This window comes from Podarcis bocagei (assembly GCF_964188305.1).
Source record: "Podarcis bocagei genome assembly, chromosome: 17".
NCBI lineage: Eukaryota > Metazoa > Chordata > Lepidosauria > Squamata > Lacertidae > Podarcis > Podarcis bocagei.
This window is the reverse complement of record NC_138143.1, coordinates 12,954,351-12,970,070: the sequence shown is the minus strand read 5'-3', so window position 1 is coordinate 12,970,070 and position 15,720 is coordinate 12,954,351. Positions and strand designations below refer to the sequence as shown.

The 15,720-nt window shown below is 45.0% G+C and overlaps 1 protein-coding gene across 18 annotated transcripts in view; it reads right to left on the bottom strand.

The window, feature by feature from the left end:
* POSTN (periostin) overlaps positions 1-15,720 on the bottom strand; it is a 69,257-nt gene that overhangs the window by 37,687 nt on the left and 15,850 nt on the right. For all 18 annotated transcript variants that reach the window (XM_081176290.1, XM_081176302.1, XM_081176301.1 and 15 more), the window contains exons 7-10: positions 12,594-12,735; positions 5,147-5,359; positions 4,455-4,589; positions 2,983-3,131 (exon numbers count right to left, since the gene is read on the bottom strand). In XM_081176290.1, coding sequence (XP_081032416.1) covers positions 2,983-3,131; positions 4,455-4,589; positions 5,147-5,359; positions 12,594-12,735 — 639 coding nt within the window. The remainder of the gene's footprint in view (positions 1-2,982; positions 3,132-4,454; positions 4,590-5,146; positions 5,360-12,593; positions 12,736-15,720) is intronic.

Genomic DNA, 15,720 nt, shown 5'->3' with positions numbered 1-15,720 from the left:
ACGTCAGCCCTCAAATTTATTTCAAAATAGTCTTTTAAAGTTTTTTGGGCCTTCGTAAGAATTTCCTTGTCTCGAAAGAGGGTGTCATTCATTCTCCATCTAAATTGACCAGTTGATGTTAGTTTCATTTCCATCTTCACGGCGTTATGGTCGGAGCAAGTTTTTGGGCAGATTTCTACCTTCTTAATCTTTGGAGCCATACCACTAGTAATCCAGATTTGATCGATTCTGGTCCAGGTCAGCATTGCTTGGGAGAAAAAGGTTCCCTCTCTCTCCAGAGGGTTCCTTACTCTCCATATATCTATCAAGTCCATGTTTTCAGTCATTTCAAAGAAAGTCTTAGGCAGTCTCCCTTCCTTAGTGATTGTTAGTCTTTGTGACTTATCCATATTCGTAGAGACCACGCCATTCATGTCTCCCATCATTATCATATTATAGTCCAGATAGTCCGTAAGGGTTTCATGAAGTCTCTTAAAGAAGTCAGATTTGCCTTCGTTTGGTGCATAAATTCCAACAACTAACAGTTTTTCTCCTTGTACTTGTATCTCCACTGCCAAATATCTCCCTTGTTCATCTTTAAAAATCATTTTTGGGGCCCATTTTTCTTTCACATATATTACAACTCCTCTTTTCTTAACTTTATCTGATGAAACAAATTCTTGTCCTAGCCTTTTGTTTGTAAGTAGTCTCCTATGGGCTCTGGTTATGTGTGTTTCTTGTAGGCATATCAAATCCAATTGTTCTCTGTTCAAAATGTGAAATACTTGTCTTCTCTTCAAAGGCCCATTCAGTCCATTACAATTCCAGCTAAGGAATTGTAGAGCCATCTTATTGTTTTCTTATAGCTCCTCCAACAGCTCCAAGTTGTTGCTCTTCTTCTGATGGTAATGGTTTCTGTCCAATCGAAAGGTTGAGAATGTCTAGTGCTCTCCTCTGTTCTGCCAGTACGTCCACAGTCCCCTTCTGGAGGTCCTCCTGGTGTCTTGCCAGAAATTTATCTTTATCTTGGATTGTCTTTATTTTCACCTTTTTTAATTTATAGTCAAATGACAGTCCTTGTGGGAATTCCCACCTAAAACGGATGTTGTTTTTCTTTAGCAAGAGGGCCAAATCCTTGTAGAAGTTTCTTAAGTCCAGGATGTATTTTGGGATGTCTTTAAAGATCTGTACAGTTGAGTTACCAATTTGAAGGGCCTTTTGAAAGTGTAATCCTAGGATTTTGTCTCTTTCTTCCTTGGATCTGAGTGTGATCAAGCAGTCTCTCGGGGCCTTTCTGTCCTGTTTTTTGCCCAGTCTAAAAGCTGTTGTGATTTTAAATTCGTCTTCCTCCAAATCCCAACAGCCCACAAACTCCCGTGTCAGATATTCCGCGAGATTGTCTCTCTCATTCTCTGGAACCAACCTTAGTTTTAAGTTTCTCTCTTTTCTCTGTAAGTCCCATAAGGCCAAAGTTGCATCATGCTCATAGACCTTTTTGGCAATCGGTTCTAGTCTCTCCTGCGTCTCTCCAGCAGCAGCTTTCGCATCCTCGGCAATTTGGCGTGTGGTTGCGTTTTCCTCTACCAGTTTGTTGATAGATTCTGTATTCTGATTTAATCTTGCTGATATCTCTGTTAATTTTTGCGTATTTTCTGAAGTTTGTTTTGTCAAAGACTCCAGAGTTTGATTTATCTTAAGCAAGGCATCTGTCACCGCTTCCATAGAGGCAGCTGCTGCTTTTTCCTGTTCTGTTATTCCTGCTGGTCCTGGAGCTGCAGCTGAAATTGAGCCTCTTTTCTTTGACGACTGCTGTTGCAGCTGTTGTTGTTGTTGTCTTATTTTAGCTCTTGTGACAATCTCTTCCTGTGTACCACTCATGTCAAGGTCACTTCCCACGGGAGCTGTTCTGCTGGGAAATTCCACTGTCCTGGGCCGTGTCAAACATTCATTACCCTCTAGGGGGAGCAAATCAAAATGGCCATAAAGTAAAAAGTTCAAATACAAGAACAAAGGAGAATGTCCAAAGGTGTAAAAAAGAAGGATTTTACAGTCAGAGTCAATATTGCTATAAACTTGTAGCTGCAAATTGCCACAGTTTCACAGTTTCACAGTTTCACAGTCTATGTTGTTTCCCCTTGTATTACACTGTGGCCAATCACTGTATAAACTTTGTATCACAGTATCATAGTATTACTTTGTGGGCAAAGTCGGTTCAATGAGCTATTGCTCTGAGAAGGCAGACCGTTCCGTGCTTTTAGAACGAGACAGCAGAGGATTTTGCTTGAAATAGATCTTGCAGATTTACAGTCTCATTCGTCTCCCCTCTGCCCTGCTAGCTAGAGGGGAGATCCAAAATCCCCGTGCCCGGTTCAGTTACTTAGAAAGCAAGTTTCATCGGATGCAAGTTTAAAGTTCCGCTGCTTTAAATTTCATGCAGTCGGGGGGAGGCAGACTTCCTTGATTTAACCCCCCGCTTTCAGCTCAATTTCTAAAGTTTCCCAATTGTTTTTCAGTTCCTACTCACGGGAATTCAGTCCAAATTTCTTTTCAGGAAGGAATCGGCGCTCTCCGCTAATGGCGACGCGGCTTCACTTCGCAGGCTGGGTAGCGACTCTCAGCACCGCGCTCACTCCCGATGTCGATCCGTAGCCTTTAAAAAGGCTCTTTCACGGTACCGGGGGGCGCAAATGGTGCCCACCGAGTCTCCTTGTTCTCAGGCTTCAGCGCCTGGGATTTTAGGGGTCCCCCGCTCGCCGTAGCGGGTAAGACCCGAACTTGCGAAGCAGTCCTTCTCCGGAGCTCGGAGGCAGGACCGCCATTAAGCGCTGGCACCGACCGGAAGTCTCGAAATTTTAAAAATGTTTTTAATAAGGCACAGTGAAGTAACATAATAGTGTAGATTTTCAAGATTACGTTTGAGAACCCTATCACTTTTACAGCAGTTCCAACACATTGCAATCTTTTGCTGTCATAAATGTTTCCCGAGTTTTAAAATTCACTTACTGTACGATACACAAATACTCTGAGCTTCTTTCCTCCCAGTGTCTCCAAGAACTGTCCATTGTAGAGGTCATTCAGGCCAATTTTCACTTTCAAAATGTGATTCTGCAGAATCAATCTGAGGATCCTCTGGTCCGTAGTTAAGACGTCATCTAACAGTTTGGATAGAACATCATGCCTAAATTAGGTTTCGTTCATGTAGTTTTACATATACTCTCAGATATAATGGAAAATGATAGTCACCTCCATTCAGCTTTGGCCTCATTCTTTCACATCTGTTATTTACCCAAAACCCAACAATTGCCTCTTTTTAAAGCATGCAGTAGCTTGCATGATGCACTGTCCTCCACTGAATTCAGATGCGTGAAGAACTATTTGAGTGGTCAAATAAATGCATAGGTGCGGAGAAAGACTGTGTGTGGAGGGAGACCCTTTAACTATGGCTCTGTCATAGTGATGGCAGTAGTAGGTTGGGATGCAGTGGCAGTCTTTTCTCTTGGTCAAGACGAGCTTGGATGTGGATGTGGTTTAGTCATAGACATAAGTGGGAATTTGGGGGAGGGGAAATTTTCTCTATTGCTCTTACTCTTTTTAAAGGAAGTCCAGACACATCCATACCAGGAATTTGAGTTAACTGTTACTGTCCTCACAGGCTGTAATAATGACAACTCAGCCAGGCCAGTCTTGGTGCATATATATGTGTGTGCATCAGAGAACAGAGCAACAACTCTCCTCCTCCAGCATTTGTGCTTCCACCAGCAGTTGATAAGACTGGCTCCTCAGGAATGCCTCTCCCTCTGAAGCCATGAAAGGTAAAGGTAAAGGACCCCTGGACGGTTAAGCCCAGTCAAAGGTGACTATGGGGTTGCAGCACTCATCTCGCTTTCAGGCTGAGGGAGCCGGCGTTTGTCCACAGACAGCTTTCCAGGTCATGTAGCCAGCATGAGTAAACCACTTCTGGTGCAACAGAACACAGTGATGGAAACCAGAGCACACAGAGCCATTTACCTTCCTGCCACAGCAGTACCTATTTATCTACTTGCACTGGCATGCTTTCGAACTGCTAGGTTGGCAGGAGCTGGGACAGAGCAACAGGAGCTCACCCTGTCGTGGGGATTTGAACCACCGACCTTCTGATCGGCAAGCCCAAGAGGCTCAGTGGTTTAGACCACAGTGCCACCCACGTCCCATGACAGTGAAGCAACCATAGCATGGAACTACCAGGCACTCACTCCTAGCCATGGAGGTCCCATGGACTTCCAGCAACAGGTCTCACAGAGCTATCTTCTTGTATTGATCAAGACTTATTTGTAGAGTCTGAGCATCCTAAATCTATCAAGGGGATTTCAGTTTCAGTGATTGTAAGTAGTTTCAACTCTCTCGTGTTGGACTTCTTCACAAAGTTGTTGAAGAAGATATTTAAGATATCTCTTAAGCGTTATTTTTAGTACCACCAAGTCTGTCGGTCTACCTACCGGAGAAAGCCCCATTCACTGGAGCTAGCAAGGTATATTCTTCCTCCGGCTTTAAAGCTGCGGCCAAGCCAACCTGAGAAACCAGGTCTTTGAAGGTGGTTTGTTGAGGACCAGCAAGCTCTATAACTTGCTTAGCTGAAATTGAGGAAGAAATGGGTGGACAAGCATTAGGTTTCGCTCCAAAACTCTTGCCAAACAGACAAATATTTTTAAAAGGATACACAAGGAATATCCATAGAGTTCATAAATGGGTTACTTCTTCAAAAGAGACAATTAGTTGAGACTACCTGCCTATCTATTCCAGGGGTCAATTAGTACTATAGAAAGTGCATAGGAATAGAAGTCGCCTGTGTGTCACTCTCAAGTCAAATCTTTAAAAATGTAGCATAAACACAGACAACTGGGAAACACTGGCCTGTGAGCGCTCCAATTGGAGAACAGCCTCTACCAAAGGTGTCATGGGCTTTGAAGACACTCAAACTCAGGACGAAAGGGAGAAATATGCTAAGAGGGAGGCACATTTGGCAAACCCTCACCGTGACCAACTCCCGCCCGGAAACCTATGTCCCCACTGTGGGAGGATCCAGAATTGGCCTCCACAGTCACTTATGGACTCACTGTTAAAACCGTGTTTATGGAAGACAATCTTACTCGGCTATGAGTGATCGCCAAAGAAAAAGAAGAAGACTCACCGGAATCAGGAATAAGCACTTGGTCTACTAGATGAATGACACCATTGCTTGTCACAATGTCTTTTCGCTTCACCATTTTGACGCCATTGATTGTCAAGCTTTCGCCATCACAGCCAACTTCGACAGTATTGCCTTCCAAGGTCTCGTAGACACCTCCACTCATGATGGCTTCAGAACACTGGAGAGTATTCAGAATGTGGAACTTCATCAGAGCTAAACAGGGGAAAGAACAGAAAGGACTCAAATGAAACCTGAGGCGATGCTGCAGCCATCTAAAACTGGTACGTTTTAGAAAATACAATGCCATTATAAACAGTTAATGTAATGAGTTTTGCTTTCGTTTTGTAAATAATGACATTCATTTCCACTAGAGATTGGAACGTTCTTAACTATTTAGGGGGAAAGAGAGATCCCCACACACCTTTAGTAGTACCCATATTGAAACATTTGCTATGTGCTTGCTCCAGCTAGAAAAGTGAGTGTGGACTGCACTTGAACAAGACCTTTACAAGCATCATATGCCTTTGGACAAGGGCTTAGAAGAAGAAGAAGAGTTTGGATTTGATATCCCGCCTTTCACTCCCTTTAAGGAGTCTCAAAGCGGCTAACAATCTCCTTTCCCTTCCTCCCCCACAACAAACACTCTGTGAGGTGTGTGGGGCTGAGAGACTTCAGAGAAGTGTGACTAGCCCAAGGTCACCCAGCAGCTGCATGTGGAGGAGCAGAGACGCGAACCCGGTTCCCCAGATTACGAGACTGCCGCTCTTAACCACTACACCACACTTAGCCCTTCAAATGTACATTTCATTGTGAATTTTATTTTGTACCTTGCAACTTATTACACTTACATTAGAATCAAAATCATGAGCAGAAAAATAGCAAAACCATTAAATAGCACATATAGCTAGGGATATTTAGAACATATATTTAAACTGTTTCATTAAAAAAAAACCTGTACATTATCTCTCCGGTGGCAATATGTGACATGAATCAGCAACTTGCTGTTTGTGGGAAGGGGGCAGAGGGAGAGGCAAAAGTTGCCAGTGCTGCTTATTTCAGACAGTTCATACTAAGCTGCCAGAATAGTGCTGGTTTCACATATCAGTCTCTTAGCCATTCCTGCATTGCAGGGGGGGTTGGACTAGATGACCCTTGGGGTCTCTTCCAGCTCTACAGTTCTATGATTCTGTGATTCTACTATGTTATGCATGAATCTCAAACCCAATCGCATTTGGCCAATAACCCTACACCAGGGGTCAGCAAACTTTTTTCAGCAGGGTGCCGGTCCACTGTCCCTCAGACCTTGTGGGGGCCGGACTATTTTTTTTTTGGGGGGGGGAATGAACAAATTCCTATGCCCCACAAATAACCCAGAGATGCATTTTAAATAACAGCACACATTCTCCTCATGGAAAAACATCAGGCAGGCCCCACAAATAACCCAGAGATGCATTTTAAATAAAAGGACATATTCTATTCATGTAAAAACACGCTGATTCCCAGACCGTCTGCGGGCTGGATTGAGAAGGCAATTGGGTCGGATCCAGCCCCCGGTCCTTAGTTTGCCTACTCATGCCCCACACGTTCACACCACAGGTTTCCCAAGAAGCAATGCAGTCCTGCTAATGAGCTGTCACATCCCAAACATACTATGATGAACTCAGCATCTGAATTCAAAAGCAGAAGCCACAGGAGAAAGCAACACGCAGCAACCCTACTAGCCCCTGTGTGGCATAACAAGTCTTCGTCCAGTTTCTGGAACACTGTGAGGGAGCCAGTCTAATGAGGTTCTTTGGACAGGGAGACCTATAGTAGGGAATTTTAAACTTGGTTGTCTCTCAGCAAGGCTGTTGAAACTATTCTAACCGTTGCCACTATCATAACATAATAATAGTTCTGGATTATAATAATAGGTTATTACATCTATCATGACTGCAAAACTCATGAGCCCTTAATCAAATAATATGGTCCCTATATTTAAAATGTGAATTGGAGACCAATATTTGACATGAACCTCTAAAAGACAGCGATGATCTAAGATATTTTGGTACTTGAGGAAGGAAGTTCAAATTCCCCCTGCAATTGTAAAAATGTAATGAGCACACTAATTGACACCTAGCTCACAATAGAGGCAGCCCTAAAAAAACAAACACCCAAAAGTGGTCACATTTCTCTTTTTGCTCCCCAACTTACCGTATTTTTCGCTCTATAAGATGCATTTTTTCCCTCCTAAAAAGTAAGGGGAAATGTGTGTGCGCCTTATGGAGCGAATGCAGGATGCACGGCTGTCCCAGAAGCCAGAACAGTGAGAGGGATCGCTACCGCGAAGCCTCTTCAGGGCATGGGGAGCCTTCATCCCGCTGCTCTGAGAAGGCTTCGCGCAGCTATCCCAGAAGCCAGAACAGCAAGAGGGATCGCTGTGCAGCGCTCCCTCTTGCTGTTCTAGCTTCTGGCTTAGCCCCTCTGTCCCTTCCCCCACCTCCCGGAAAAGCCCCCAAGAGCCGTGTTCCCTCTAAAGAGCCACGCAGAGCATGTGTGCAGCTCTTGAGGGCTTTTCCCTAAGGAGGGAGAAGGGCAGCCTGTCAGTGATGGGCTGTCCTTCTCCCTCCTTGGGGAAAAGCCTGCAAGCGCCACACACACGCTCTGCGCGGCTCGTGAAAGGGAGCGCTGAGCAGAGCCCGGGATGCATACAGGCTCTGCTCAGCGCTCCCTTTAAATAATATTTTTTTTCTTGCATTCCCCCTCTAAAAACTAGGTGCATCTTATGGTCAGATGCGTCTTATGGAGCGAAAAATACGGTATTCCTTTTCGATGGACAAAATAGGCTAGTGGCCAGTCACTCAGTAACCACAGAATCAATTTTGTCGCCCAACCACATCTACCTATTTTAGTGTGAAGCTACTCCCTCCTTTTTCTTTAAAATATCAGTGTGTTTCTGGTGCACGGTGATAACATGGAAAAGAAAGCTTCACTCTTCCCTGCCGTTCATGCAGCATTTTCTGCGGTGCCAAGTGGGGTAATTGATCTAGCAGGCCAGTTGGGAATTCCCTCCCGGTAAGACGGTTCTCAGCTGGCATGCGGCAAAGGTGTTACGAGAGAAGCGGTAAGGCTAAAGGCATTTCCAGCTTTTTCCTGCCAATCTTTAACAGGCGCATGGTCCCACTGAGATAAAAAAACCAACTGGAGTGAGTTATAAAATCGACAGCCAGACCAACAACTAGACCTGACACCTAGGTAAACTGCCAAGGCACTTCTCTAACTTAAACATCTGACTTTGTAGTTTCCCTTCCTTACCAGAAATTTCCCTTTTTATCAGGGACAGTGCTTTGGTCATGGTCAAAACCCCCTCAATTTGATTTGGAAATGGCTCTGCTAGAGAATTTTCGTGGAAGAGGTTGCTTTCTCCTCAGAGAGTTCTCTAAACTGATGTCTTACTTGAAATACCAGGTTTCTTGAAAGACCACTTCCTTCCAAATGCACCTTCTTCAAGCTTAAGAAATCCTGCTCCAGGTGAAGTCAGGAAGGTACCGTATTTTTTGCTCTATAAGACTCACCTTTTCCCTCCTAAAAAGTAAGGGGAAATGGAGCGAATGCAGGCTGCGCAGCTATCCCAGAAGCCAGAACAGTGAGAGGGGTTGCTGCTTTCACTGCACAGTGATCCCTTTTGCTGTTCTGGCTTCTGAGATTCAGAATACTTTTTTATTGTTCTCCTCCTCCAAAAACTAGGTGCATCTTGTGGTCTGGTGCATCTTATAGAGCGAAAAATGTGGTAATTATGAGTGATACAACCTTTCTGGTAGTGGCACCCTGGGTATAGAATCGTCTTCTCAGAAAAGTTTGCCTGCCACCCTATTTTTGGTCAGGCAAATCTTTCTGTTTACCCAGGCCTTCAAAGCAACTTAGGTAACCTGGATCTCTGAGTTTATAATTTTGGGACAATTGTGCTCTTTTTGTTGTTGCATTTATTTGGTTTTGATTTTAATGCTGCTATGCTGTATTATTATTTATGAAATATGAATTAACATCCTTCATCCGCAGATCTCAGGGCGCTTCACAACATAAAATTTGTAGTAAAAATCACAACAACAGCAGCAAACCAATAATTCTCCCTCCCACAACTCATTTAAAAGGGCATCAGATGTCAATCAACCAAAGGCCTGGTTGAAGACGAACGTTTTCTCCAGGCGCCTAAAGGAGTATAATGAAGGCGCCTGGCGAGCCTCCCTGGGGAGAGCATTCCACAAATGGGGAGCCACCACAGAGAAGGCCCCATTCTCGTGTTGCCACCTTGGGACCTCTCATGGAGGTATGGGTTAGTTCATATGGAGTCCTTGAGGTATAGCGGTCCTGTGTTGCTTATTTTTTAGTTTCAAGGTTTTATTATTATTACAGTGGTACCTTGGTTCTCAAATGCCTTGGTTCTCAAATGCTTTGGTTCTCAAACTCCAAAAACCTGGAAGTGTGTGTTCCAGTTTTCAAACTTTTTTCGGAAGCCGAACATTTGATGCGGCTGTTGACTGTTGTTTCCGGGGCACCTACACCAACCTGTGCCCCGGTTTTTGAACATTTTGGAAGTCAAATGGACTTCTGAAACTGATTAAGTATGGCGCTTTTTCGTTTTTGCTATAAATTTTGCATTTTTGTTTTTGAGGCTTTTTCGATTAATTTGTTTTTGTGACTGTGTGGAACCCAGTTCAGATTGATTGACTGTGTGACTGTGGAAATGGATAAAAGCCCCCCATCCAAACAATGACTATCATCAGAGCAGGTAAGAAACAAAAAATAATTTTAATTTTTATCATCTACAATATTGTCTTATTTATTTTATAGTACAGTACATTGACTATTGCTTTCATTTTATGGATCAATGGTCTCGTTAGATAGTAAAATTCATGTTAAATTGCTGTTTTAGGGGTTGTTTTTAAAAGTTTGGAACGGATTAATTCTTTTTGCATTACTTTCTATGGGAAAGAATGCCTTGGTTTTGGAGCACTTTGGTTTTGGAACAGACTTCCGGAACGGATTAAGTTTGAGAACCAAGGTACCACTGTATTGTTATAAGTTGCCCAGAAAACTTTGTGTTATGGGGCAACATGCAACTGCACCAAATAAACAAAGAAATTACACATACATAGTTAGAAGCCAGGGGAAGGGGAAGGTTATGACATGATTAAAACAATTGGAGCAGAAATGTTATTTTCAGTCAGATGAGATTGTCGTAAGCTTATAGGAGGAAGATAGCATTTGAGAGATGGTTTCTAGTGAGCACTTCCAGATATCCTGTTGCTAAAGCTGAGCACGACTCCCTCGAGATCCTCCCTTTCTTTTTCCTTTGACATATGAAGCAGGGAAAATTCTTACTCCTACACTGTCTATGTATCAACTGCCCTTTCTTAATGAGAAGAACAGATGCAAGCTGCAACTTGCAGTAACCATTAGCTGTAAAGATTCTAATGGGACTTCCCTTTTCTTTTATAGAATGTTTATGGGATACAAAAGTATACCGTTTGAGTAGTTCTGAACACATTTCAAATGCAGGAAGTTTCATTTACTAGAGCTTAGTTTTGTATCCTCAGCGGTCGCACCAATTACACTGAAAGGTGCTGTTACAGCTTTCTCAGTTTCATCTGCTCAAAGCATAATAGCACATAAGGCATATTCAAGAGCTGAAGCTGTTGTGAACATTAATGTCTCATTGCTGCTATTATTTTCCTAAAAGGAACATGTATGAAAGGTTGTCTTTCTAAGTAAGTTGAAGCGGATCACATGTGCTCTAGGTACAGTTTTTCTGATACCCATAATGATGGGTAGAAAAGATGCGGGAAAACAAGGAGAAGCTACCCTTCCAATCATCATTTACCTAGTAACTTACTTCAAACTCCTTACAGGCTTACATATTATGCAGCGATGGGCTAATGGAAATACAGTGGTACCTTGGGTTAAGTACTTAATTCGTTCCGGAGGTCCGTTCTTAACCTGAAACTGTTCTTAACCTGAAGCACCACTTTAGCTAATGGGGCCTCCTGTTGCCGCCGGAGCACAATTTCTGTTCTCATCCTGAAGTAAAGTTCTTAACCCAAGGTACTATTTCTGGGTTAGCGGAGTCTGTAACCTGAAGCATATGTAATCTGAAGCGTATGTAACCCGAGGTACCACTGTACATTTATGCGATGAGCTGCAGATGCAAGACACTGATGACACTGATAGTTTGGGAACAACTTACAGAAAGGTAATGAAAGGAGGATGAGTAGCAGAAATTCCCACCTTAGTGAGGGGTAATGGGTTCATCCACACTTTCAGTTGACCATTACTTTGATTGTATTGTATACCAACACCCACCCACCCCCCACACACACCACAGTTCTGAGAGCTTTACTCATTTTTTCCGCAGCTGAGCCTTGCGAAAATCCGATCTCACCCGCTGAATTGAAGATTGGCTGAGCAAAATCTCCCTTCGGATTTTTTTGCACATCTGATAAGATTCATTTCAGCAGGTAAAATTGGATTTTCGCAAGGCACAGCTGCGGAACAGCGAGAAAAGCTGGGGAATTCATCGGTACACAATACGACCAAAATACTGGTCAGGGAAAAGTGGGAATGAACCCTGAGTTTTGAAGAGGAACAATCCGAAGAATGTGTTGGGCTGTGCTGCTGCAAATGGGAGGGCAATACTCCAAGCTCACCTACAAACACAGCAGACTCAACAGCTATTTATTACTTCTCTAGGGTTGCCATATTTCAAACAGTGAAAATCCAGACAGAAACGTTGTTGAGCATTTTGGGCAAAATTGCAACATAGGGCAACCCTAACTTATCTCACTTATTAGAGGCAGTTGTTATGCCTCCTGGAACAGAGCTGGGTTCAAAATAATTGCACATGGACAATTTTGTCATACTTATTTACAGCAAATGGTCTAACATGGTGGGAGACATATCATGTTCTTAACTAATAATAATAATAATAATAATAATAATAATAATAATAATAATTTTATTTATATCCCGCCCTCCCCAGCCGAAGCCGGGCTCAGGGCGGCTAACAACAATAAAATAGTACAACATTCTAAATTCATTTCATTATAAAATTAATTCAAATCAAATTGATGGCAACCATTAGGCTTAAGTTCTGTGAAGATTGCCAAAGGAGGGAGTCAGGCTGTGCCCTGGCCAAAGGCCTGGTGGAACAGCTCTGTCTTGCAGGCCCTGCGGAAAGATGTCAAGTCCCACAGGGCCCTAGTCTCTTGAGACAGAGCGTTCCACCAGATCGGGGCCACGGCCGAAAAAGCCCTGGCTCTAGTTGAGGCCAGCCTAACCTCTCTGTGGCCTGGGACCTTCAGGATGTTTTTGTTTGAAGACTGTAAGTTCCTCTGTGGGACATACCAGCTCCAAAGCTGTGAAATGGATTGTCTCTTTTTCTTTTCCCACAATATCAACTTTACAGAAATACCTTTAGCAGCCACCTTGTCGTTCATAATCCTGTTTAAGACTCCACGTGGAAGTTTCTCAAAAGCTTCATTGGTAGGAGCAAAGAGTGTGTATTGCCCAGGCTTCCCAAGAGTTTCCATCACATCTGATGCCATGGCAGCAGTCTTGGAAAGAAAGAGATGCCGTTATTAAGCACCTTGATATTTTAGGAACATAAAAGCAATATTTTAAATGAGCCAAGTACGGTAATACTCTTCCCATGGTCACTTAAGACCAGTATTTTTTCATCGTCATTGGGCAACTCATAATATAATATGTAAGCATTATAGAGTTGTTTTCCTAGATGTATACTTACAAATGTAGGAACACTTAAATGCCTGCTGTCAGGGAACTGCCATCAGAGCATCAGGTGGTGGAGGGACTCAGGCAGGATGAAAGAGACTCAACTGCTGAAGCAGGGACCAGCAGGGGGAGGAGTGGGTCTCTGAGGGAATGCGAGCAGGAGGGAGGGCTCAGGGAGGCTTCCAGCGAGAACAGCGGGGAGGTATCGGAGTCTCCCATAGGGAGACCCATACCTCGCAGGAAACTGTCACGCCGTGAGTCCAGGAGACGCGTTTCCGTTAAGGAACTTCTTTGCTGGAAACGCTTCCGCAGGCAGCCACTGTCGGACTCTACTAGTGACTAGAGCAGACATGTCTGAGGAGCTCCGTCACACACGGAGGTTTGTGGGGGCGCACAAACTCTGAGGGAGCACGTTTTCACGCACAAGCAGCTAATCAAACCCTCACAGCAGTCCGACAGTCTTTGTACGCTGCCTGTGCAAGAGAAGGCATCATGAGCGAACCAACCGGAACCGGAGGAGCAGGGGCTGGAGCTGGTCCAAGCTTGGAAGATAGATACCGAGCGTTGGAGGTTCAACTGGCCCTGCAGACGGCGAGGCTGGAGGAGAGAAGGGCTCAGGATGCAGACAAGAAGGGGAGAGCCACTCAATTCCCCAGAAAGGTACCAGGATTGGTGCAGAAATTTGGGGGGGACCCCAAGGACTACCATGCTTTTAGGACAGAGATGCAATATGCCCTTAATGTGCAGTTCGATGAGTTCCCTGATGAGGAATCGCGAGTTGCTTTTGTAATTGGGCATCTTGAGAAAGGGGCTAGAGACTGGGTTCGACCCCTAATGGCAACGCACAATGACATACTAAAGGACACAATGAAGTTCTTTCGTGCAATGGATATCATGTTTTCCAGCGATATTGAGGAAGGGGTGGTGCGCAGACAGCTAATGGCTTGTAAGCAGGGGAGTCGATCTGTCCGTGAATATTGGACTGAGTTTACCATGCTGATTCACAGACTGAGTTGGGATTTATCGGCGGCACCCGTTCAAATGCTATTTGAAGAAGGTCTTTCTTCGGGGGTGAAAGACGAGCTGGCACGGAGCCCCAGGGCGGAGTCTATGGATCAGCTGACCAAATCTGCGCTGACCATAGGAGCGCGGCAGGAGGCAAGAGCCTTGGAGAGGCGGGAAGGGAGAGGGGAACGTTGGAAGGAGTTCCGCATTCCAGACATTCCTGAGCCAGCTTTCCCGCTGGCAGAGCCGATGGAAATCGGAACAGCGCGCGCGCGCGCATTTTCAAAAACCAGCGAGGGAGCTAAGAAGGAGGGAAAGGGCCCCCGGAAATGCTATCTCTGCCAACAGCCAGGCCACTTTGCCAGAGTCTGCCCCCAGAGGAAGGAATGGCAAGGGATGGTGGGAGCTGTTGAGGGGGGAGAAGAAGGGGGAGCGGAGCAGGTAAAAGCCAACGCCTGGTTGCCACAATTGGGGCACTGCAGCCAGGCCAAAGAGCAGTGAAAGTGCCCGTGCCAGAAGCTCCTCGACCTGCTCTAGTGATTGAAGTGTCGCTAGAGCTGCAGAATGGGCACCCCCTAAAAATAAAGGCGCTATTGGACTCAGGCAGCTCCTGCAATTTTATGAGCAAGGAGTTTGCTGCTGAACACCAGATACAGACCATCCCTTTAAGCAACCCCCTGCAGGTGACCACGATTGATGGCAGGGAGTTGTTGGGAGGAGGAGTCCGCTTGCAGACTGTCCCAATGATAATGAGGGTGGCAAGGCACACAGAACTGATAGCGTTTAATGTGGCCACCCTGGGAGGCGCTCCCATTATTTTGGGAATGAGCTGGCTAGCTCTACATGATCCGCTGGTTGGCTGGCATCAAAGAGTGGTGTCCTTTGGTTCAGCACATTGCCTAGAACACTGCAAAGGGGAGAAGGGTTCAGTAGGGGCCCAAGCCACCCTAGCAGGGACTGAAGTAATGGGGAAGGTGAAGGTACCACCACAGTATGCAGATCTCAGCGACGTGTTCAGTGAGAAGGAAGCTGACCAACTACCACCTCATAGACCCTTTGATTGTCAGATCAATTTACTCCCTGGAGCACAGCTTCCCGTGGGCAAGTTGTATGCCATGTCAGACAGGGAAATGCAGGAGTTGCGAGGGTTCATTGACAAGAACCTGAAGAGAGGCTTCATCAGAGAGTCCAAAGCAGCAGGGGGGAGCCCAGTGTTCTTTGTGGACAAAAAAAATGCGGACAAGCCGAGACTTGTATGTGATTTTAGGCGGCTGAATGCAGTGACTGAACCGGTGGCGTTCCCGATGCCCAGAATTGATGATATTTTGACCATGGTGAGGAAGGGAAAGATTTTCACAAAGCTGGATCTAAGGGGGGCGTACAACCTGATACGCATAAGGAAAGGGGATGAATGGAAAACCACCATGTTTACCCCTTTGGGGGCGTTTGAATACCTCGTTATGCCATTTGGATTACAAGCAGGCTCCGCGTGTTTTCAATCTTTTATGAACCACGTGCTGGGCCCTTTGCTCTACAAGAATTGCGTTGCCTTTCTAGATGATGTGTTGGTGTATTCTGAGAATGAGGAGCAACATGTGAGAGACGTCAGAGAAGTGTTGAGCAGACTGCAAGCCAACAGGCTGTGGGTCAAACTGGAGAAGTGTCGGTTCCATACCAAGGAGGTGGAATTCCTGGGGTACCGCCTGTCAGACAAGGGATTGGCCATGGATCCCGGCAAGGTACAGGCAGTGCTGGAATGGAAAACACCCAAAACCAAGAAGGATGTGCAGAGGTTCCTAGGG